At 41.8% G+C, this 26,156-nt stretch overlaps 1 protein-coding gene across 1 annotated transcript in view; it reads right to left on the reverse strand.

Moving 5' to 3' along the window:
* The window catches only part of jade2 (jade family PHD finger 2), a 257,234-nt gene that overhangs the window by 80,838 nt on the left and 150,240 nt on the right, over positions 1 to 26,156 (reverse strand). Inside the window, exons 9-10 of the mRNA XM_050039044.1 lie at positions 18,105 to 18,602; positions 16,976 to 17,140 (exon numbers count right to left, since the gene is read on the reverse strand). Coding sequence (XP_049895001.1) covers positions 16,976 to 17,140; positions 18,105 to 18,602 — 663 coding nt within the window. The remainder of the gene's footprint in view (positions 1 to 16,975; positions 17,141 to 18,104; positions 18,603 to 26,156) is intronic.

The following is a 26,156-nucleotide window of genomic DNA, read 5'->3' on the forward strand; positions in this document are numbered from 1 at the left end:
CTAACATGCTAACTATTATTTTTATGTCACTAGTCACTTGAAACAAATTTAGGACGATAGGAGACAGGTTGAAATAAACCGAAATTTCCCTTTAAGGCCTTATTTTGAGATTAATGAATTTAATGCCTTTTAAGACTATTTAAGGATCCACAGGAACCCTGATCATGCCATGTTTTGTCAATAATACCTTGCTTGTATCAAGATTTTTGATAATATATATATATATATAATATATAATATGATAATAAGATTTCTGCTTACAGCGAAATGTTTTATAGCAAATCTCTCCTCCATGATTTATTACATCTTGCACCTGACATGTCAGTGTGTCATGCAAATCTCTCAAATGTAGATCTGCTTCTCCACCAGTGTAGCCAAAAAAAAACATGTACTTTTATTGAAGTTGGCATAATTAAGCGTTTCTGATCTCTTCCTCGTGGCCTGGAAGGCAGCTCAGTGACCTTGTGGCAGAGCATAACAAAGGTTGGAGCCAAAGGAGCAGCTCTCTGTAAGCTTTGAAGCCTTGGGGCTGTGTTACACAGTCAGGCTTAGCATGCAGCATTTTAAACAGCAGTGGATCTCAACAGGCGGTTTCTAGCAGAGCGAATGGAGCTCGAGGCTACCTGAAGGTGTAAAGCCTGTTCTCGCCTTCAGCTCATTCGGAATGATGCAGCCAGATTCCCGTGCAGATCAAAGAAGGGAGCAAAGAAGCATTTTTAAATTTACAGTGGATTTTTAGAAATGATCTGAAGATTTTACTTATTTTTACTCGTTTGAAACTCCTGCTTATATTTGTGAGCTTTTACATCCATAGCGATCCAATTTATCAAACTGAGGACTAAAGGTGTTTGCTTTCAGTCGTCTGAGCTTTTTACAGTAATGTGATCTGTCCCTGCTTCATATTGCCTCTTATTTGCACTTGATTTTAAGTGTCTGTCCTTCATTAATTTGATCTTTGGGGCTCAAATAATTATGAAAATGATAAGGTAATGACTTTTTTCTTTTACTCTTTCTGGCATGTGTTCAGTCTTTTAATGTTCTTTTGCATGTGAATCACTCTGTAACAAGTAAAAATCATAATTTTTGAGTAATAGTTCCCGAAACATTACTTCTTTTAAATTTAACTCAAGTTGGCATTTTCAAAGTAGCTGCAGTATCTGGTCCTATAACGTCTGCATACATGTCTTTCAATTCAGCAAATTAATTTTGTGCTCTACATAACATTGTGAAATTTTAAAATTTAGGTGGAGGCTTCAAATAAGCCTACTGGGTTTTTCGCCTCTTCCTGCACCATGTACTATTTATCTTTTATTAACTGTGGAAACTAAACTAAACTAAACTAAACTAAAATTCATGTAGCTTTAAAACAAAAATATGGCTTTGCAAAAAGTGTAGGTATTCATTGCAGACTGGGTAAAAAACACATAAAAAATAATGGATGTAGCCACCGTCAGGTCAAGCATTGGTTTGTGGACTGCTGATTTAAAGTCTCCTAAAGTTTGACATTTTGGTTGTCGCCATCTTGGATTTTTGGAGCCAGAAGTGACCATATTTGGACCAGAGGATGGGGCTGTGGATGAACAAGGGGCGGGTCTGACTTATACTGTAGACTGTGGAGACGCTTCGTAGACAACCTGTCACTCAAAGCAGCCACTTTCTTAAATTTGCGGAACTTTAAGCCTTAGTAAAGTTTAAACGGTTGAGTTAAATCAAAAGTCACAACCCATACAGTTGTCATGAATGTTGAAATTAGCTAGAGACCTAACTGTTCCGTGTACCAGGCTGTAAACGTGTTTATTTCTGCTATAAAGTTGAGCATTTTAACATAGGGGTCTATAGGGATTTAGTCGTTTTTGGAGCCAGCCTCAAGTGGCTATTTGAGGAACTGCAGTCCTTGGCACCGGTGGTTGTCTTCATGTTTCAGCTCTGGAGGGTGCAGCTTGACAATACCATGGTAAAAAGAAAAAGGTTTATGTATTCATGGCGCCGCAAAACAAATTTGAACAAGGATACCCAAAATGTTGACAAAAATACTGCAGTATTTTTAACTTTTTGTTTCTTCAATAGAATGTGCATGTGGTTGCATAATGGCTGGTCATGTTTCATAACTGGAGGACCCATTAGTTTAAAATCCAAGATATCCTGAGTTATGTTGCAAATATTCAACATAAATCTCAATAAATGCATTTGTAGTTGTTTAAATTGCACTATAATACCTGAAGATGAGATCTACCTATCAAAAACTACACAGGGCAATGGGTGGGGAGGCCTTCACCTAATGAGATGTTGGTCAGCAAAACTACAGTCATAAAAGCATATCCCACCTGTAACAACATCATTCAATAACATAAAGCAGTAGTGATATTTTTAAACCCTCATTTGTTTGATTTAAAACGTGAAATAAGCCTCACAATATCAAATGTGCTGATTAACCCCCCTGGATTAGTGCGGTTCGGTTGCAGCTGGTCTCATCTCAATGAGCTCAGACAAAGCAAGTGATGTGTTGTGTTTGATCATTCCTTAAAAACTAAACTTCCAAAATCCCATCAATCAAAAGCTTTTTTGATGTCTGAGAAGTCTCTCTGGAGAATCCATCAGCAAGCACGAACACAGGCCAAAATCCTGCAGCAGGGAGCTCGTAAACTACAGCGAGAACCAGACTGCTTCCCCTCAGGAGTCTACGTTACTCTACCGGTCACTTTGGGAGCAAGCCAACCATGATTTCCAGGTCTTTCTTAAATTTACAAATGAAACCTGGTTGCCTGGTAAAGTACTTAACATGGCTGTTGAATGTTGAGATATAACAGTAATCGTTGCTGGTGGACAGAAAAGGCCCTTGTCTTGGATTTCTCATAGTACCCTGAAGCATCTTGGAAACAGACAGACTAAGATGAAGGAGAAGAAGTAAGGATTGTGTGTAGTGAGCCAGTATTAGGTTTGGAGCAGAGCTGTGTGTGGGGAGCCAGGTTGACGTTGATCCAACAGGGTGGGTCTGTCTGCTGCATGACTCGGCCCGTCTGGCCCGCAGCTAGAAGCCCCCCTCCCCCTGCAGTTATGTGTGTAGGTGCAAGAGTGTGTGTATGCAAGCAATACCCCTGTCGGTATGCATGTGGGCGATGAATGATATTATGTGTGTGCATGACCCTGTGTGTTCATGCAAGTGGCAGCGAAGCATGTAAGTCGACATCACTGTGTGTACATTTATGCGTATGTGTGTGTTATTTTGAGAGAGAGAAAGATGGATGTTATAACCAAACACGCACAGCACCAGAGTCGGTGTCGCTCTTTCCATGTCTCTGTCCTCTCTCTGACCCTACCTAACGTTGCATAACACTAGAGACGGTTTCATGCCAGATGAGCTGCTGGGGAAGGGTGCTGGTAGGGTGTTGGGAGTGTGCGGGAGGTTACGTCTAAAACAATCAGACAGATATAATGATAAGAAATGAAGTGAAAAAAAGGAGTGTCAAATGACAAATCCCTCGCCACCTTGCAAGTCTCCCCCTCATCCGTCTCTCTCTTTGTTGTCTGTTCTCTTTTCTTCAGCTGAACTGAATGTGCTGGAGAGAAAAATGACTTTGGGGAAAAGCTGCAGGTTGAAGGAAGAGTGGTACAATACATTGACACTTTACAAACAAACATGCAAACCATCCTCTCAGAGATGCACGACATTCCACCAATTTAACACATCAGATTTAGTTTACTAGGCATGACGAGTGCTACTCAGCCAGTGAAATAGTTCTGTAATGTCTTTTGTGGTTTTGGAAGAATTTTATGAAGTTGTACAAAACATCTTGGCCTATATCACAAGCTGGGGGTGCAGAGTTTGAAGGACACAGACATTTAAATGTGTAATATTAAAGCACAGGAGGTTACCTTTTAAGATTAAGATTAAAAGTTCTAAATATTTCTTGTGAGGGATGAGTGAGTATGCCATTATCTGTATCTGTATCTGTTCAACCAACTAAATTATCTGTATCTGTACTCAGAATGGGCGGGGTTTAAACCGGACATGGGTGGGACTGAAAGTGGAAATGAGTGGGACCTAACCAGAAGTTGTCATTGTAAACCTGAAATTCATATGGATTTATCAGAAGTTGGTATTTTTATTAAATGTTTAAAAACTATTTACAGAACAGCCTCAGAATTGAGGTTTCTTTTTTGATCATTTTTGATCACAAGAGACTGAACACAGCAAGCCAAACGAGGATTTTCCTTTATCACAAGTACGGATATTGACACATACTCGACTCGTTAAAGTACATTATCTGTACCGGGTACTTGTTTCATCCAAGTATTCAGCTCAACCTTAGCGCTTGTAAATTATGGAAATCAGATTATTAAGTTTAGAAACTAATTTCAAACTGAGAAATTTGTCCTCCCATGTTACACTGAATTCATGAAGAAAACTTTGGACGAGACCTGGCAACTTCATCAACGTGTAGATGCTCAGCTCAGTGGCCTAGTGGTAGAGTGTCCGCTCTGAGACTGGGAGGTCGTGCGTTCGATCCCCGGCCGGGTCATACCAAAGACTATAAAAATGGGACCCATTGCCTCCCTGCTTGGCACTCAGCATCAGGGGTTGGAATTGGGGGGGTTAGATCACCACATTATTCCCGAGCACGGCACCGCTACTGCTCACCGCTCCCTCAGGGGATGGGTCAAATGCAGAGAACAAATTTCACACACTCAGGTGTGTGACAATCAGTGGAACTTTAATCTTTAGAAGGAAGGGTGCATCTACTCATGGACATGGGGTTTGTGCTCCTGACAGTGCAAGATGTAAACATCAATGGTGTCCTTCTCGGGCTAAGGTGTACCGTTAGCTAGCTCAGTAGTGCTAGGTAAGCTAGCGGTAAATGCACATGTCCTTCTGTGCAGTAATACAGTTGGTGGGCGTAGTTCAGAAGAAAGAAAGAAGAAAAGGTCTGTGGATAATCGTAAGTGACAAGGTCATGATTTCTGTTGAGATGCTGTTGAGATTTTCAAATGTATGTTTTGGTGCTTGAAGCACCACAAACCGAGTGCTCTCTAGTCTCACTTTATTCGAGAGAAGGCCGACATCTCTACGGCCGAAATCTCCAACACTTTGCAACTCACACCAAGACAATCTGGACTGATAAACAGCACGACAGATTGATTTGGGGTGAACTGTCCCTTTAAGCTTATGTTCTGAAATGTCTATTTGGCATATGTTTGACAGTGATGTTATTGTAGATGCAGGTCATATTTATCATTTTGGTTAAAGGTCTGCAGCCTGATAAATAAATGTACTAAGACTTTACACGATATATTAAATAAAAAATCTAAGTATTTATTTCTTTGTATGACAAGATAGATGGAGATATTTATACTTGCTGTGAAGATAGATTTCTACATGTTACAAGCAACAAGTGATTTATAAGTATACGAGAAATCAGAGATGAGAATCACAAGTTACCAGCAAAAAAACAAAACAAAAAAAAAACAAACTAAAAATGACTGAATGAATAAATAATGTGTTCCTTGGATGACTGTATAGAAAGGAGACGACCTAAGTAAAGAAATAAGGAGAAGAATCCAAGGGTTTTCTGTGGTTCGCTGTGTTAAAAAATAATAAAACAGAAGAAACTGGAGAAGTTGGAGATTTTTCTTCGGTGGGTTATGTGGATCTTGGCGTTTATGAATTGTGAATTTGAGTCAACACAGGCCGAGAAATTGTAGGAAATCCAAAGTTGTTGGCAGTCTGAGATAATAAAGATACAAGCACGCCTCATTTGTCAAATAACTTTTTTGTCCTTAGCTTCTTCAGATGTGGAAAGTTCTGCTCTTTAACCTTTCCCCGCCTGGATTTTTTTTACAGCACTGTGAATGCAAACTTCTGATCACAAGCTTGTGTATACATATATTTCCTCCTCATTCTGTACTTTGCTTCAAAACTTCCTCTCCGCTCGTTTCAAACAGAATGGAGCACCAAGGGGGGTTTGTGGAAAGAAAACAAACTGTGAAACTGTAACCTGCAGCCAAGGAAAACTAGCTGATGGGCTTTTTCTCCCCCCTCGCCTCGGCACAGAGTGTACCGACTGAGTTTACCTGACAGATATCAGTGCTCAACCACCAAGCTGCTTACAAACCTGCAGCTAAAGGCTCAAGGTGCTGCCACTGCTGCCCTCTGTCCGGATTTGGTATTTACAGTACAACTGCCCAAAAACTTCCCTCCCAAATCCCTTCTCTCTCACTCTCTGGACTTGTCTTTTCCTTTCTTCAACTCTCTTTCCCATAAATCCAACTCCTTCTCATCACATTTCTCTTCTCGTACCCTCCTTCCCTGCTTGTGAGTGCTCAGTAGTGAAAGGAGATATATAAAACATATGTTAGCTGCTCATAATCAAAATTTTCCCTTGCTCTCCCTTTCTCTAAGTGGACTGTTTCATAAGCGTACTGTTCTGCTCTGTTCCGAGGGCCTCCTGGGTGTGGGACTGCTGACCTGCTGGGCCGAGTGTGCTGCCAAGTCTTTACCGTGAGAGAGCGAAGGAGAGCAGAGGGCAGGGCACAGAACGGCACCGTGCCATCAGACACTTTGCCAGCCTTGGCTGGAGTACCGATGTACTGACGGGAGGGAAAAGACTAACTGCAATTGTTCAACTCAAGTAGTTATAGATGTGAAAACACCCGAGAGGAAATGAGTAAGGAAAAGGGATTCTTTCACACCTGCTTTCCCTCCGTCAGCCCCAGCTCTCCCCGGTCTCCTGTCCCTGGCATTCCCCTCTAGACTCATCCACCTTCTCAACGGACTTCAGCACCTCTCCTACAGTCTTTAGCCCTGTCCAGTCCTGCTCCTTTTCCCTCTGTGTGCTTTCAGGGACTGAGCCTCCACCCTGCCCTTCTCCTCCTCCTCTCTGGCTGTAACCTACTTTCACCCAGCTCCAGCTCTCTCCCCACTCGCCTCAACTTCTGCACACTTCTCTGGCTAAAACCACGACCCTTTGCTTCAGGACTTAACCTCATCTCAGTCCTTTTCCAACATCCAGCTAGTGAATGTAAATACTCTTCTAACAGCAGTTTTAGTCCTCTGTAGAGGATCCAGTAAGGAGTAGATGTCTATAAATGAATCCAAATCCCAGGGCAGGGTATCAGTAGTCAGTACTTCAAAGGTCTCGACCAAAATAACTCAGTACCAAGCAGTATTGAAACTCCTCCAGTAAAATGATACCTGCATTTGATCCTTTTTGTACACAGATCTAGAAAAAAGAGACTGTTTCTACGGTTTTGCTTGCAGCCATTCTCCGCAAGTGTTTTTCAATTGGCCTATCACTGCAGCACCTACAACCCATACAGTCTGTGGTGTGGTGAAATCGAGCACGATGTATTCGATGCAGTTTAGCCAAGCAGCAACCTCTGGGGCTGAAAAGCGAAACCAGTGCCTTAGTGCCTAAAACTGCAGTTCCTTTAATGGCCACTTGAGGCTGGCCCTGAAAGCGAGTCAGTCCCCATAGACTCCTGTGTTAAAATGTCTAACTTTACAGCAGAAATAAACATGTTCACAGCCTGGTACAAAAAACAGTTTGGGTCACTATAGCCAATTATAACATTCGTGACATACAGATGGTGAATTTTTATATAACTCACATGGTTTACTTTCTATAAAGGCTTAAAGTTATCTATATTTAAGGGCGGGGCTGCTTAAGTTACAGACTGTCTGTGAAGTGTCGCTACAGTCTACGGGTCAGATCCACCCCTTGTTCCTCCACAGCTCCACCCTCTCATCCAAATATGGTCACTTTTGGCCAGTGGTGGACAAAGTACACAACTCTATTACTTGAGTCAAAGTAGAGATACTCCTGGTCATATATTACGTACTATTAGTCAAAGATGCTGAGTCAAATTATTACTTACTTGATTTTAACACTACAGAACCTAATGACTCTAAAACAACCCACTGGACGCACTACTTACCTTGACATGCTTTCTCACAGTGCATGCCCACTATACGTGACCAATTCGCCTTAACTCACTTCCACCCTGGACTGCCGGTCGCTTGTGGCTGCGCCAGACTGACTGTATTGAACTTTCAAACTGCCACGCCCTTCATCACCCTATCATTGTGTATAGCAGGAATGCACCATCAGGTTGGATGGCGTATTCTTGTAAGCCAAGATGAAGTTTGTGTGCAGTAAACGGAGCAAACACTTAAAATGATCACCTCAAAAACTTCAAACATGGACATGAGGTATGGCCGTAGGTGATCTGTTGGGGAATCTTCATCTCCGTCTGCTGCATTTGCCATAGAGTGTGCCAGTAAACCCGGAACTCTGTTAGCGCTTTTAGCACTTCCGGTTCTCTCGTCTAAAAGTCAATACGTTTTTTGAATGGGATTTTGGTAAAATGCCTCAAATAAGGTCTGTGGTTAACAAAGCTTAAGCGAGTTTCAGGTTTTGTTCTACGACATAAAACACGTCAGTAAATACCCTGCTTGTGAATGTTGAAGGCTTTTACGTGTCGTAAAAAAGGCGGTTGCTAACAAGTTGCTCAATACGACTACAAACCCTGTCGGGGACATTAAACGTCATCACCCCCGAACAGGCGAGAGTGCTGGCAGTCCGCCATTACAGCTTCTTATTTAGCTTAAACAGTCCGATTTCCCCATTATACAATGTTTTTAAAATAAAGCGGCCGAAATCAGTTGAAAGCTTAGTGGCGGTGACGTCAAGAGTCATGCGACCGTGGAGTAGTCATGTAGTCCGTTAAAGCCTAACGTTAGCTTTTTACTTCTGGCGATCGCATTTAAGCTTCAAATGCGGTATGAAAGGTGTTCATATGTGAAGATTATCTCGCTGAACAAAACCTGTAAGTATTATAAACTTGTGTTAGCCACAGAGCTTATTTTCTGACATAATCCAAAACGCAATGCAAAAATCACATTCACTTTCTCTTCCGGGAACCAGCGCGATGCTAAACTTCCGGGTTTTGACGTCAGCCCTGGCACACTCTATTGTAACACCTCATAACAGAATACAAACGCCTCCTGATGACCTCTCCTCTCTACCTATCTCTACTGGTGAGCTGCCCAATCTGAGTTGTGCACGCATGAGGTAAAGGTATGCGAACACCACTTTGACAAACAAACACCACACAGAACTGCATGTTCACAGTTGGATGTTTGCATTTTAGAAAAGGAAAAAAAAAAAACACCCTCCATTGACTTCAAGGCAAATGTAATGAGCAACTAGACCCTTTGTAGAAATTCTGTGGAGTAAAAAGTACAGTATGTGTCTTTATAATGTAGTGGGTTAAAGTAATATGTTTCCAAAAAAAAACAAAACAATACTCAAGTCAGGTACAGATACTAAAAAACTGTACGTAAGCTCAGCACTTAAGTAAACTACTTCATCACTGTCCGCCACTGCTTCTGGCTCTAAGAAACCAAGATGGTGAAGGCTGAAATGTTGACGTTGAGGCTTCAAAACGGAAACAAATGGCTGATGTCATGGTAGCTACATCCTTTTTTCCTTTTTTTTTTTTTCCTTACAGTCTATAGGCCCGATTCCACTCAAGAAGTTCCTGGTAGTATTTGGGGGGCAGGAACTTTAAAGGAACGTCCTCTCGCTCTGCCCTCTCAACCGCCGTGTCTCCACTGTGCGGCGGAGTAGGAGGAAGGTTCCTGTAAAGTTACCGGGCTCTGGATGTGACGTAATCGCTGTGCGACCATTTTGACCGGGGCGACGCGGCAAAGAAACAAACAAAGAAGAACAACAACAAAGAAGAAGAAGAAGCAGAAGTACGAAGCAGAAGTAAGAAGAAGAAAGCAGACATAAGAAAGACGATAATCAACATGGAAGGAGCTAAGGTGGTTGCTGGGTTTCTGGCGTGTCTTTTCGTTTACATGGCGGTGGAAGCTATGAACGAGAGCTGCTGAGTTTTAAAAATGCCGGCTATTTTGTCGCTTTCTGTAGACATCACATCCCGCCTTGAGTATATCCAATCAGCACCAAGTAAACCCAGGGGCCGATCTGAGTACCTACTCCGAGGCAGGGACTTGTTTAGCCCCTGTAAAAGTTACAGAACTCTGTCCTTCGGGGGTGGTTCCTGCAGCGGAGACACATACCGACGGCCCCGGTCCCGTAAAATTAACCCGAAGTTCCTGCAGTGGAAACGGGCCTTATGAGTTCGGCATGCTGAGATGCCACCAAAACATCCAAATGTTATTACAGGAGTAACAGTAATTACATCCCAGCCCTACCAAATCCAAAACTCATCACTTTGAAATTCCAGTATCATGATATGTCAGTCATTCAGTTTTCATTGTTATTGTACGTTCTTTTGGTGTAGCTGACCACCACATTTAAATGTAAATACAGAGGTGTATAACTAATAGTAAGCCATCCACTGTGGCTGGGTGCTGTTTCAAGGCTGTCAATACCAAGCCTTATACAACACCTGTGTTTCTGTATCAAGACCAAAACAATCATTTTTTATATATGTTGTACTGAGGAATATAAACACAACTCTCTACAGACCCTTTTCATTGTTATGGTAGAGAATTAGTCTAATGTTTTCTGAAATATGTTATTCCCCCTCTAGCTGAGAGTTACATGAGATGATTGATACCACTCTCATGTGTGCCAAGTATGAAGCTAGAGCCAGGAGTCAATTTGCTTAGCATAAAGACGGTCCACTGGGTAAAAATCTAGCCTGTCCAAATGTCCTAGTTAACACATCATATCTCATTTTATGGTTTTAGGGGGAGGGGGAACATCAGACGTTCCAATAAGTTGCTTGAAGCCAAGAGCTAAATAGTTTTTTGAGTTAACTCAATTTAGAAACAAGTGCAATGTAGAAAATAATTTATTGCTACCTAATTTAATACACCCATTTTGTATTTTTATAATATATTTTTATTGCAGTGGTTTGTTTAAAATTCTCAAAAGCAGCCTCTGAGTCCAGCACCATCACAGACACAGACACACCTCCATTGTACCTTTATTCTGATCTGAAAACCCCATACAAGCCGGAGAAGAAGAACAAGAAGAAGAACAAGAAGAAGACATGTTTAGCTGCAAACTTACACTACCCAATCACCGTGCCACACATTGCTTCGACATGTTGCACGCTGATTGGATGAGTGATGTGGGTGAAAGGGGGGTTTGGGGCGGCACTCAGGAGAGGAGTACAGAAATGGAGAAAGCTCACCAGTGCATTAGGGACAGCACGGTGCAATTCGTTCCATTGGCAGCACTTCAAAGAGGAAGAGGAGGGGGATAATCCACCCCAACATTAGCCCCCGGATTCTTCCACCACCAACATGCACACACATACACACGTTTATTCACAAAAGCAGCAGGCTGGAGGGTTTGGTCGTGGGGTCTGATTGGGTTGGGGTCTAGGGATGACGGGGATGGAAGGATGGAGGGGATTTTTCAATTTGCCAGCAAATCAGAGATGATTGGAATACTCTCTCGTGCAAAGATACACACACACTCGCCTTGACACACACACGAATACAATGCCATACACACATACACACGTCCATCTCCACAGAGAAGACCTCACACTTGAACTCAGAGAGGGAAAAAAAAACCTAAACGAAAAAACCAAGCAGAATATTTGCTCACAACACTGAATAGAGCCAAAATACAGTAATATGGGTTAAAAATATGGGTCAGCAATGAGACTCTCTGTTTCTTAAATCTGTGTGAGAAACTGAAGCAGATATCAGGAGGAAGAAAAGAGGAGATGAAAGAGGGGGAGTGCAGGGTGAAGGAAAGTGAAGGAGACAGAAGAAGAGAAAGAGAGCTTGTATATCGACAGCCACAAGCATCAGTAGTGGTGAGCTGTCAACACTCGCTCGGCCAATATGGGACCAACTGATGATCAATCCTCCTCATGGGAGACCTGCCAGCAGCAAACACAATCAATCCTCCTCTCTCTGTCAGACCTTCGAGCGATGTTAAAGAAGAACACTGCTCGATTCGAAGCAGCCTGAGATTCTACAACTTGTCGTCGTTCAGACAGCCTCTGAACGTGGTAACCATGTCGTCGCCCATTGATGACACAGTCCCCCTTGTGGGAGCCATCAGTAACAAGCATCGCATTGTTTTGATCTGAGGTTGTAGCATCGCTTACGGACTCATAAGCCATACTTTGACGAAGCTTCAACACAATTATGTGATACAGGATTCCTTCCAGCACAGACAAAATCCTGCTGGTAGCATTTTTGATACCCTGCGTATGATGGCTGAGAGAAAATGGACAAAACGCAAGTGTAAGATCTTTCAAAACATCTTCAGGATTTTGATAACACATTTAAAAGATAGCCATAAATAAGAAGTATATTTAGAAGCACCTGCAGCGATTTGACAACACATTTGTGTCGTACAAAAACCCAAATACAGAAACTCTGAAAGTCAAACGCAACAAATGTTTCCAGACATGACACTTTAATTGGACATATACACCAGGATCTGTTGCAAAATTCACTCTTACAATATCTGCGAGCAGTGAAGTTCCTTCTTCTGGTTGCAGCCAACTATGCTCAAGTGGTCTGCGAAATTTCAAGACTTGCAAGACTGCAAGCAGGTGGAGGTTTATTAGAGCTCACAGCTTGATTAATGATAATTTAATCTTTACGTTACCTTTACATCATGAAGACATAAGTAGGATCAAATATACAGTGTTACAGGTAGAATTACAAGGGCACTTGGATAGCACAGACCTCCCAAATGTGGGTAGTGGGACAAATTGCTCCTTTAATGTTAGCCTGTTACTGATTACAAGCATGTTTATCAGTTTCTAGAGTCCCCTGGAAACCTCTTTTGTGATGTAACTCATCCCTGCTGTGTTGTGTATACATATTACTGACTACTTAATTAACCATGTATAATTCCTACAGGTTTTACAGATGGATGAACAAGTGAATAAACAATCAGATCAATGCACACACAGCTGTTTTTGTGGTGCTTTACATACTGGCTGATTAACAGTAAATAACCTGTTATTTCCTACTTAGTGTCTTCAAATGGTTTACCTTTTATTTATTGGATGAGTTAACCCTAGAGACTTGAAGTGGTATGGTCCACTTTTACAACACACAGACGTCAATAAAAAAGCGGTCAGGAGGGAGAGGAGTTATGGAGTCTACAGATACACTGACTGGTCAGGAAGTTAGCCTGGCCTGCAACGATCAATACACTCTGACCACTGGAGACCACTGTGGTGTGGCTTCAGTTACACAAGTCTATAGGAAACAAACACCTCTGTAAAGTAATGTTTCCATCACAGATATTATTATATATCGAAAGTAGTTTGCACAGCTACAGACTCACAACTCCCTGTGCACCTACTGTACATAGTTGGGTCTTATTATTTTGTGGTGTGCACAACAAGAGGAAAACAGAGTGATGGCACGGTGAACTTTCAGTCTAGATCATGGATTGGATCAGCCACTTGTAAACTGTTAAAACCCACCTGTGTTCTGCTTTGTGGGAAATGATTTTCACTCCATCATTTCAAGTTAAGAGGTGAGAAATTGTTATCTAAAAGCTAAATTAACCCTGTGGGATGCTGGGTGACACACGCTGATCCACTGGTCTAATCAGAACTCTTTTCGGCTCCTCAACTGGTATTACCAGCTGAGGCTAAATGGGAAAACCAACGAGCAATTAAAATATGTCACCCAATTATTTCCTGTGTTTGTATGTTATTATTTTAGTTTGTTAGAGAATAATGGGTCATTTGGTTGATATGCAGCCACCTAATTGCCAAAAGGTTGTCCCACTGTGAGCCAAATTAAATCAATGAAGCTGAACCAAACCAAGGCGAGCCAACTGCACCGTATCAAATCACATGCCAAGGAAATGAAGGAAAACAGTATTTAGGACACCAGATGATTTGGTTTATCTTACAGACTGCTGAAAGAAAATACATTAAAACTGGTTGTTAAGGGGATTTGTGGAGGAAACTTTTTCAACATGGATTCTTTCTGGTAGATTTAGTATCAGAAAGTAAGCAAATACCATACAGTGTTTCTTAGATTGTGGTATTGATATAAAACATTTGTCCAAACATGAGAAGCAGCATAGCAGTCTAGCCGCCTGTCCTTGGCAGGCCGGAGTTAACTGTATCCCCCTAAACTCGGGTTGCAGTAGATGTTTGGCTGTGGGCGGCCTGCTGTCATTCAGATTCTGTTGGGTAGATTGCAGGGTCAGAAAGAGGTTTTGAGAGCACCGCTGCAGAGAATGCCAATCAACTATCAGAGCACGGCGAACATGAGCCTGAAGTGAGGTTATGGGCATGGGCGCAACCAATCCGAGAAACCGAGCAAGGAAATTTACATAGTGGTTAGCATTCAGCTGCCAAGTCTGAGCTATGATACTGAAGGCAGTGGGGGAATACTTCACCATTCTGACTGACCTCAAAACTGTTGTACTACTGCAGTTCAGGTTTACACTGAACTGCAGTAAGCATGTATTAAATACCTGATACTGGTGATTACAGTAATCATTTCTGCCTAATCACAGCTCCAGAGAGCAGACTGCAAGTAGCAAAAAAGAACAGATGTTTCTCTAAAAGGCTGGAATAAAATGTAGTATAGTAGTATAAAGATTGAAACACAGCAAACAGCCAAGACAGCCCAACAATATCCAGAACATTTTGGGGTAAATGTCATCCACCCAAACTCTTTAAGTCTATATATAAAAAGAAGATGGTCGCACTCAGAGATGCCTTATTTAATAAGTTAACTTCATCATTTGATGGGCAATACACAAAATGTTTCCAGCCATCCAGCCTTCTTCAGTGGCACACTGATGATTGGACAAACGGCCAAAAATGCTGTGCATTGCCAGACAAATGATCAAGCAAATTTATTGAATGGTACATTTCTGTGTGCAACCCTCTCCTTTTTAGAAATGGATATATACATCTAGTGTAAGGCATCTGTCAGTGCAGTGGCAACCCTAAACATAGCAACTCTCCAACACTGCTATGTCTACAGAGGTCTGTGTCTTCTCCATGGCCTCCCTGAACTTTTGTTTCCAAGACCACAGAAGCTGCTGTCCATCTGGCCTGCCAATAACTGTTTGCTATTTCCAGAGTTTTCTGAACTCACAAAGCCTAAAAGGCCTCCTTCTTTAGCTTCCTTCACCTCCACCAGCCGCTTCTTTGGTTGCCACCACAAGTCTGGCCTCAAGTCCCAGCAGCTGCTCCACAAGGGAGGCTTTGAACACAACCCACTTAGACTTCCTGTTTCCAGCCTTCACACAGATGCAGGTATACTTCATCTGCAGGGTTTGAGCTGAAGACCTCAGAGACAGGGGCCTCAACCAAATGTCTCTAATTCACTGTAACTGCACATTTATCAGTACTGTCTGGCAGCAACCCCTCATCACCAGATCCACCCTAACTCACCAACAGGTGGAGACCAATTAACAGCTAGTGTCTGAGACATATATATTCAAAGACTTGAGGATACAACTACATAACTGATCACTGCTCTTTGGCGAAAGGTGTTCTGTTACCTTGCTCACACACACAGAGTCTCATTCCCACGGCGTCAAATACAGCAGCTTGGTCAGTGTACAAGGTAACCCATAGCATCTATATGAGACCCACCAGGCTTTCAGCTAACTCCAGTGTAATCCCATCTGCAGCAATGACGTAGTGTTAAAAGCAAGAAAGTCCACTAAGGGTTGGAGGGAGAGTAGGTGGATGGGTCACACAAACACAGAACTTTTACCCAAGAGTCCACCGTTTGTGTCCCATGTCAAACCCAAGGTCAGTGTTAAGTATGTAATGTAGTTACAGTATCGTGTCCCTTACGTCACATGACATACCACGCGTGACATACCCATCAACATACTTTAAGAAAGTTTACCTCCAAAAACAACTCAATTTTTAACCTCCAAAACTGATGCTAGAGGGGCACCTAGAGTATTATAGTCCGAAACATGAGGCCACTGATGAAGCTGCCATATTTGACGAGTTGGGAGTGAGAATGTGTTGTGCTTGGAGGAAGTCAGAGAGAGGCCACCTGTCCGACATTGCTGAAAAATACAGCATACCTGAACATAGTGGACAGTCCATAATTACCACAGAAACTTAATGCTAAACACCACCTGGGTTAAGATCTGGTACGCTGTTCCTTCTATTACCTCAGTGTTGACGTCTTTCCGCAGAACTACAGATTTCCTTGGCAATATCCTCTCTAAGACCCTCCTGCAGACTACAAATAAAAATGCCTTCCTCTACATGACATGCAGTTGCACAAATATTAGCATATTTCTCTCTGGGGAACACAGTGGTGCTCAGCAAGGGGCTCATGAGATGGAACCCCGAGAAAAGAGAAAGAATTCGGTCCCAACTCTATCTAGCTTGTGCCACTCCACGCTACTCTACTGGTAACTTTCCACATCCCAGGGGATATGCATAAGCAATTTCTGTGCTCTGTGTCACCTGAGACTGAATTTAAAGTTTCTGTGTCCCAAAGACAGAAGCACACAAACCCAAACACACCTAATGAAAAAGTCCTCTAAGCCGACTGGCTTTTACATATAGCGAATTAACTGTCACAGTGAACACAGATCACAGGGAAAACCAATGAATTCTGTGCGGTGGGTGGATTTTCACTTCAATTTTCAACACTGGGCTATCATTCATTCACTCATTATATCATCCAGCCATTTCATTATGCCTTCATCCTTCAGGCTATTCATTCATTTAGCATTAATATTCATGAAAGCAAAAATCAACTTTATATGATACTGTCAATGATCTTTTTAATTAACATTCTGAAAAATGTAAATTACCCCTTAANTACACACACACACACACACACACACACACACACACACACACACACACACACACACACACACACACACACACAAACACACACAGATGCACACATTCTGAAAAATTACCTCCAGTCTGAATAATGCACTGCGCAATGCAACAGGTTTCACTGGCTTCATACCAAACAAACACACACATATCTCCTACTCACCCTCTCCAGGTCTTGTCGCAGGTGTGTAAAGAGTTTGAGGCGTCTGTAGAGGACGTCTTGCTCCTGCTGGGCCAGGTTGTCCACCTCGTCCCTCTTTAAGGTCACCAGAGGTCGATTAAAGTTGGCCTTCCTCTTCATCTTCCAGAACTGATATAAGAAGTCCACCTGAGTGGAGAGACAAAATATTCCCCCTTTTTTAAGATGACAATGTTCTAATGAAAGTCAGCAGATTGAAACATCAATTGCTTCAAATGAAACAGCAAAGAAAATCATTTACACACTTGAATATTTTAGAATGACTGAAACTGCATTTGAAAAACAGCCTTGAATGTGCACCATCTCATGATTCCATTAAAACAGGCTACTGAGTTTTTATCCCCTACGTATGAAAAGCTGTTTGCTTACAGCTGTAGTCTTCCTTTATGGTGAAAAAAGCTTTTGCCTGCAGCCACAAACATGTTTGGAAAGCAAAGGCCAGTTAATCACAGCAAGCTCTAAACAAAAGCCCGTGATTTATCAGACGGTTTACCTGTGAATAGGGAGCACTTTATTTGATGCACTAGAGCCGGCACTCTAAATGCAACCCATCAATACCACATCTGATTACATTTAATTAATTCCAGAGTCTTCATCTCAGCTGATTCATGATTAACCGCATATTATACTGGCTAAAGATCAGAATGGAGAGACCTTATCAAGTTCTTATTTATCATCATTTTAGATTTTATGACATTTCAAGCCTACATGGAAAAAATTATAAAGCGCTCCACAGATTTGTTTAGTTTTGTCAGACCATGCAAAATTCTCCAGCCAATCACAACAGGCTTGAGCTACTTACTGGACAGAAATGGAGCTTTCCATCTGCGTCGCTGTCACAGTTTTTGCGTACTTGTTGCCTGCTAGCATGGACAAGTGTGTCTATTCTGATTCGTCTGATCAGAAAGCTGTGTGTCAGCCCTGTCTGCGTGCTTTCTACTTATGCTTTATTTATACCTGACTCACTGTCTGGAGGAGTGAGTTATTTCTGGTGCATATGGAGGTGCATATATTACAGTGAATGACAAGTGCACATCATTTCTCATCATTTCATATGAAAATTCCAAGTGTTTCACTTCAATTGCTAACGCACCTGGGAGACGGGCAGCGCCAAGTTTTCAGCCACCTCCATGGGGTCCACCAGTTGGTAAAACTCATCCTCCAGCTCCTGCAGCTTCTGTTTCCTCTGGCTCACCTTCTCCCTCTCCAGCTGGTCCCGCTCAGCTCTCTCTGATGTCGACACCGAAATCGGGTACAATACCGACCTCTGCTCCGGGTCGCCGCTGTTGTTTGGCTGGTGCTGTTGGTCTGGCCGGAGCTCAGAACTGGCGCCGGTGGTGGCCCAGTCGGGTCTGGCTGCGCTGTGTGCTCCGTTGGTGGTGGAAGTGGTTGTGTGGTTGCCGTTGCTCACACTGGTCAAACTGGAGAAGTTGTTGTTGGTTGCACTGCTGTTGCTTGCGGTGCAGCTGTGCTCCAGGCAGAAGGACTTGAAGCGCACTTCGTCGTTCTCTGCCAGGATGGTCCTCATCTCCAGGCCGTGGTCGAAGGCGCACGTCACATGGAAGGCCACGATACAGGAGGGCATGGAGCACTGGGAGGGGGAGAAAGAGAGGAAGTAGAGTTAAGTACAGAGACAGAAGGGATACAAGGAATAAGGGATGAGAAGGAAGCAGGGAGGGATGTGGGGAGCCAAATAAGAGATGTAGCTCAGGTATTATGGCAGCAGAAGAGAAAGAAGAAAGAATGGAAGGTGGAACAGAGAAAGAGAAATCCCATTTGAGTGTTAATTGTATCTGTGTTCATTAAAAACAAGCAGATTGAAATGCTTGATAGAAAACAAACTGCTTTTGTTATTATCTTGGAGCGACTTCCCTCTTACTCTCTCTATCTCTCTCTTTCTGAGGAACACATGGATGTAAACACACACAAACACACACAATTTTTTCTTCAATTTCTCAGACACTTTGTCACAGCTATTTGTTTTAAAGTGTCATTTTCGGTCCATTTCTTGTGTTATCAAGGTTCCAATACAAGTGCAGCAAAGCAGAAAGACAAGCCAAGTCACAACAAACACGGTCCCCCCATTTCTGCTGACATTTCGGTAACTTGGGATGTGTGTGTGTGTGTGGTTGAGTGTGTGTGTATCTCAGTGCTATCCATTACAGGTCATACTAAGAGGCGGCCTCCCACTGAGTCCCTCCAGGCATGGTGTGATTTTGTGTGTGTGAGAGCCCTTGCGGCTGTGTGTTGTTGTCGCTGTGTGCATGTATGTGCACATTTGTGTGTGTGTTTGTGTGTGTGTGTGTGCAGGTCGGCGCTTGTACTTTTCAGAGGAGTTCAGCATCAGCAGGATGGTGACTCTCCTCACTGTGTTGCATCTGAGCGTGGTGACAAAAACCTGACTGATCCTAGTGACTCCACCGTCTGGAGAACAACTTCTGTCTAACGTTTCGACAAACAACCTTTCCTCCCTCGTCTCTGTCTCGACTGCTTTCTGCAACTAGAAGATTTTTATTCAAAAAGCAAAATATACAGCAGCTCTTTGGTAACATTGAAGCTCTTACAAAAAATGCTTAAAAGAGGCAACAGGCTTTTAGTTGATTTAACACAGAAATAATAGGCAGGGAAGTTATCTAGTTATCTACTTATACTTAGGGCGTCCACCAAAGCATTACTTCCCGGTTGAAAATGCCAAACGCTTCTCAGGGAAAAGCCCAGCTTTGGGGCACTTTGGAGACACAGTGTTTTTTCAGCAGAGATGCTTTGATTGCATCTGGTTGCTATGATACAGAATATCCTGCGGAAATAAAAAAAAAAATTGCCACAAGGTGCTTGCTCTGGCCCTTGCTCTGGATGATGGGAAGGCTGAAGCTCATAGTGAGAGAGGGTGGACCTGCCAGTTTATATGGGTTTATGAGAGAAAACATATATTAATATATATACACAGTATAATCAGCATAGTTCTTTTCCACTGTTTGGCTGGGTAAAAAGTGACAGTATCCCTCTTTACTCATAGATCATGCTATAGACATTTTTTAGGCACTGTTCTTCTTTGAGTTAGCTCCTAACTGCTACCAACTACTTTTTAAGTCTCTCGCAGTGGGTCGCATGCATGACACGTCGTCAAAACCTCATTCTCGTTCTGCTGAGAGTTCCTAAGAAGTCTATCTGTACTTGTTTTTGTTTTTAAATTTGTTTAAGAATGACAATAAAATGCAGCGCAAATTAATTTAAGTTTCAGTGTCTATAGTTTAGTTTTAATGTTGCCCACTGTCCCTCTTGTGACTCTTCTGCGTCTCTCTGTTCCTCTTTTTTGATTCACTATTGAGGCTAATTTTTGCATTCGGAGGAAAATCAGAGACATCTTGCTTGAACCACAACTTACATAATTTATATGACTAATATAACATGAATCCATGCAAGACCCCAAACAGCCTTGCAGAAGACCCCCTGTCTACTTTATCTTTTAGCGTGAGTACTCATGTTTACCCCCCACCAGTGCTGCTGGCCTGATCTGCAACACAGTTGTCAATATGAAAACCGTCAGTGGTGTAAAATAGGCTGAGAGTCCCTGCTGTAGTATATTTAGAGTAGATAGATAGATGTAGCTTTTGAAATTATTAATGTAGTTTTTCCAATACGTTGAGCACTTCACACAAAAACCATTCCCTGCATTACAGTAGAGTGGAGGCAGATATTTCAGGGACAGACTCTCAACACTTGGACAAAAATAAGACATGTCTGCACAGCTGCATAACATTGGAAGTAAGTGAAAACAATTTTGTTTTGGTTTGTAATTTGGCTGACCTGACCCTTTGAAGACACAGTGAAATGAACATTTTTGATGACTCATCTTGAACTTGGGAGCAGCCAGCTCCCAAGTTCGGGTGCTAGCTTCCCCCACCCATCATATAAAACCACATCTGACTGTTAGCTTGCTGTAGCTTGCAGAGCAATATCATAGTGGGAGGTGAGTGTTTAGATTTTAGCCAGAAAGAAATGCTTATATTTCCAAAGAATGCAGCTGAGGTGTAATTTTGTCACTTTATCCTTATTCCCCTCATCTTCAACACAGGTGAGGGAGGTGTGTGTGGAGGTAAACAGTCCTCTGCAGCTCAAAAGACTCCATGATTCCAACTTTCATTTCAGTTTGACTTTAAGTCTGCTCTCACAAAGTTTAGCCTCTCTTAATATTAATTCATTTATGTCATTTATTTCTTTTATAGGTGAAACTTGACGTCTCTAATCTGATGAACACTTCGATATTCAGCCTTCAAATGTTGTTAACTCTTGTAGTTTGTAGCTTTAAAATACACTTCAAGCAGCAAACTGCCATGAATCCATTAAATCGCTGAGTAAACAAAGTCAGTGATGCAGGAGCAGAAGGCGTGATCCAATAATCACATATCACCACAATTAATACATCATCATCTTAAAAAGTGGAGTTACAGTCTGCACTGTAGACCCGTTTTATTAGTGACTTCCCCAAATGTCAGATTGAGCCCGCTGCAGCTGCTCTCACTTATTTTGTGTCAAAAGGCGAAAGGTTGAACACAGCGGGGAGCCGGCTAGATGTGTTGTTTAGTGCGGGCCGAGTCATCGCAAAAAATACTCATCTGGCCTTTTCAACTGCACCTGCTCAGTTCTGGCAGGGAATGAGGTTTTTATCATTGCCCACGCTGAGTGAGTACTTTTAGGTGTTTGTGAATACCAGCATGTTTATCTTCAACCTTTTTGCATAAGGTAGCCAGGAAAAAAAGATATTAATCATATCTGATTTAACCATATCATATATATCACACTGCTGAAAGTGACATTTTGGATGTAAGTCAAAGTTATATTCCTTTAATGTACCTCATCTACCAACAACAGACTTTCCTCTCTGCATTCACGATAGGGCTGGGAAGATATGCTCATCTCCCAATTTGAGACTATCATGATACTTGTGCCGATACGATATGTATTGTGATTCTTAAGTATTGTGATTCTACAAGTATTGCAATTTGATTAGTGGGAATTTTGTTAACTTTTTAAACACTAGACCACTGGAAAAAGTTAAATCCTAAACTTCTAGAGACTGTGTACAATGAGACATATTTCCAAAAAGAATTCACATCTTTTGTCAGTCAGGCTCTGACTTTTCTTTCAGCAGCATCATATACTGCATAGAGAAGTGGTAAATAACCTAATCACTGTTTTATGGTTTTATTTTTAAGAATTTTAGTCCAGTTAGGCACTTTGTGATGTGTAAAAGGTGCTATATTCAATAAACTTTACTTAAGTACAGTAGTAAAATGTACATTACATGTGCAACCCGAATTGTGTAAAATGTAAATAAAATGATTTGCAGATCTTTTTTGACCTACATTCAAATGAAAACCATACAAAGACAAGATATTAATGTTCAAACTTTTTTTTGTAAATTTGATGCCCACAAAAAAATTCCAAAATAGCTGGGACGGACTCTCAACACTTGGGCAAAAATAAGACATGTCTGCACAGCTGCATAGCATTGGAAGTAAGTGAAAACAATTTTGTTTTGGTTTGTAATTTGCTATGCTATGCTCACATGTGTGCGCTTGCGTGAGACCATGAGACATGGGCAACGTGTTCATGTGTGTTCACGTGCTTACGCTGGTCTTGCGGGCAAGCGCGCACACGTGAGCGCGGTTCACAGAGAGGCAGTCAGAGCTACAGGCTACAATGAGGCTAAAAACAGAGTTCAAGTGACGTTTTTCCAAACAACTTTTTATGTCGGGGCTTCAGCACACTTGGATCACTACGGACGAGCAGTATGGAGATATTTTGTGGTTTCAATTATGTGTTTTTGGACGTTTGAATCTGGGGTGCCGTCAGCCTCCATTAGGTGGAGTTGTGTTGCTACCTCCTCTCCCTTTGGATCTCCGCAGGTGATGTGAGGACTCTAAACTCTTCACCTGAGCCTCCCTCTGCATATGGGTGAGTAGATAATGGCTGAATTTTCATTTTTGGGTGCACTATCCCTTTAAGAAAGTTGTGGAATGCTCAAAAACCACCTGTTTGGAACCCTCCACAGGTAAACAGATTAAATACGGTAGTAACAGATTATGGTATCATTAATGGGTATAAAGGAGCATCCTCCAAGCTCCGATCTCATCTGAGATGGACTGACATAAAGTGGAAAGTGTGCTGTGGTCTGATGAGTACACATTTCAAATTCATTTTGGAAATCATGGACGTCATGTCCTCCAGACAAAAGAGGGAAAGGACCATCCAAAATGTTACCAGTGTAAAGTTCAAAGCCAGCATCTGTGATGGTATGGTGGTGTCTTAGTGCATATGGCATCATGGGTAACTTCCGTATCTGTGAAGGCACCATGATTGCTGAAAGGTTTATACCAGTTTAATTATGGCAAGAAGAATAACACTTTCAAACCTTTCAAATTCAGAATGAGTGTACATTCAGTTAGAATATTAAATAACTTCGGTCTTTGTACTATAATTTAGACATTTAAAAATTGTAATAAACCCCATAAAAAGACGTTAAAAGAAAAATCCTGTTACTGTAAGTGACTTAACATTCATATTCTTGACTTCTATTATTTTTTTCCAATGCTCCTATGCTGCTCTCTTAAAGTATTACAGTACTTTGATCATTTTCATTCATCATTATTTCAATTACCTTTGATGTTAGACACAGAAGCATCTGAAACATTTTTAATCTGTCTCAAAACAAACACAACACCTGAGACCATTACTTCCCACACACATCTGGTCAGCAATTCTAGATAATTAAGAGGAGGCCACTGACTTGACACGAGCTTGTGGACAGCAGCAGTTTCTATGATTTTTCTTAATCTACTTTAAATATCTTGTTTGGCAGAATTTAAGAACTTAAACTAGCATGCCTTGGGGTGAGACATTCATCATTCATTTCTAACCCTGCCAAGTGAAGAAATCCTGATGAAATCATGGATTTTTAAACCTACAGTATATGAGTGCCAATATCCACCACGCAGTTTTGATCCTTGGATGGTGAGAGAGAGCCTGACACCTGAGGAATATTGATGATTTGTTCAGCTATATTTTTATCTATTCATTTTCAACCTTTGATTTTCCTCAAAACATTTCATGCTCTGTGGGGAATCTAAGCCCACATGGACTATATTTTTACCCCCCTCAGACATTGATTTGTCTGAATTTAAGCCTTTCATGTGGTGTCCTACATGGTGTCGGCCTACCCTAATAACAGTGTGGCAAAAGTACAATCAGCTGAGATAAATCTTTGACTTTAAGGGGAGAACAGAAGGCTGCAATGTAAAGATTGGACTCCTTGACATCCAGGTTTCTTCTTTTATTCCCCCTTTTATGGTTGTTGAAATCATCTTCATCGTATGACAGTACTACTTACTTTATGTATTGTCATCTTGTTCCAGCTTTTCACTGAAGCTATATAATGTTTATACTTAATGATAAACATTAAAGGGATGTTTTGAAGTGGGATTGTATGAGGTACTTATACATAGTCAGTGTATTACCTACAAAAAGTGGAGGTCTGCACGCCCCCAGTTTGGAGAAGCAGGCAGGAGTACTGCCATGAAACTCAGCACTGTGCTGCTGTGGACGGGCGCAGCAGGAACACATATTTTAGCCACCTAAAAATACAATAGCAGTTGAAGTGTACACTATATTGACAATATTTTCACCGCTTTGCCTTGCCGCAGACAGCCCTTTCCAGTGGGGAAGCCTTAACAGGTTTTGCTCCCATCTATGCTCTCGTCAAAGACACCAAACTCCATTGTGGAAAATGGTCATTTAAAGGGAAAGTTCCGTTTTTTACAACCTGGACCTTATTTCAGGCATTAAATACGGTTGTTTACTCACCCAGATAAGTTTGGTGTCATTTGGAGTCCTTCGGAAGATATTTAGATCCGCGAGAGCCGCGTACATCCATATAGTGGGAATGCTCAGGGCACCGACAATGAGGCTCTAAATAACACATTATCTGCCGCAAAACTCGTTCATTCAATATGTTTTTATGAATCACTAGAGTTGCTTGTCATCATCATCCGGGTCATTTATACTGACCTACTAACCTCTGACCTGGATGATGTCATCCAGGTGCGCGCGCCGCCGCACACCAGCAGCACGGCTCTGTTTACAACTGGAATTTGCTACTGTTAGTTTTTTGAAACATGGCTGAATATTCTAGCGATTCATAAAAACATATTGGTGAAATGAACGAGTTTCGCGGCAGTTATTTAGAGCCTCATTGTCGGTGCCCCGATCATTCCCACTATATGGATGTACGTGGCTCTCCCGGATCTAAATGTCTTCCGAAGGACTCCAAATGACACCAAACTTATCTGGGTGAGTAAACAACCGTATTTAATGCCAGAAATAAGGTCCAGGTTGTAAAAAACGGAACTTTCCCTTTAAGCTTGCTGAGCATGGGAGCTGCTTATGTACTGCTGCCTCGAATAGTTAGTTAGTTAGTTAGTTAGTGTAATTGAATGTGGTGAATCCGAACTACACCTTTTAAATGCCAAAGTCGTGCAATAACAGAAACAAACTAACTGATCGAGGCAGCAGCACACCAGCAGCTTCTGTGTTCAGTGATGTTAAATTACAGTTTTTCTCAATGGATTCTGGCTTTTAGGGGAGTGATATAATGGCTTCAGTTCTGCATTGGAAATCAGTCTGATAGCAAGTTAAAGCAGTGAAAAACTTCTAAGCATAGCACACATTTAAACTGATGTGGATTTTTTTTTTAGGCAGGACTTTTTTAAGGTAACTGAAATACGTTTTGCTGCTGCCCACGTCCACAGCAGTACGTTGCTTGCATTCAATTTGGGACTCCTGCCTGCCTGGGTCATGCCAACCGCCATCGACTGTATGTAAGACAGTCACTATGAATAAGAACTTTATACAACCCCACTTCAGAATATCCAAGCTATCCTTTTAAACTAAAGAACCCACACTTTTAAGGCTGCACCATTTAATTAAATGGAAATATTCTAGATGTTTCCCCCAAAATTCAGCCTGACTTATTTGATATTTTTGGAAACTCTGGGATCTCCACTAGACTTGAACATAAAGCATTGTCTTTTGTTGCACAGCAAGATTAGCCTAATAACTGTAGTTTTAGATGCAATATTCACCTGCT

The sequence above is a fragment of the Epinephelus moara genome, chromosome 3 (assembly GCF_006386435.1).
Source record: "Epinephelus moara isolate mb chromosome 3, YSFRI_EMoa_1.0, whole genome shotgun sequence".
NCBI lineage: Eukaryota > Metazoa > Chordata > Actinopteri > Perciformes > Serranidae > Epinephelus > Epinephelus moara.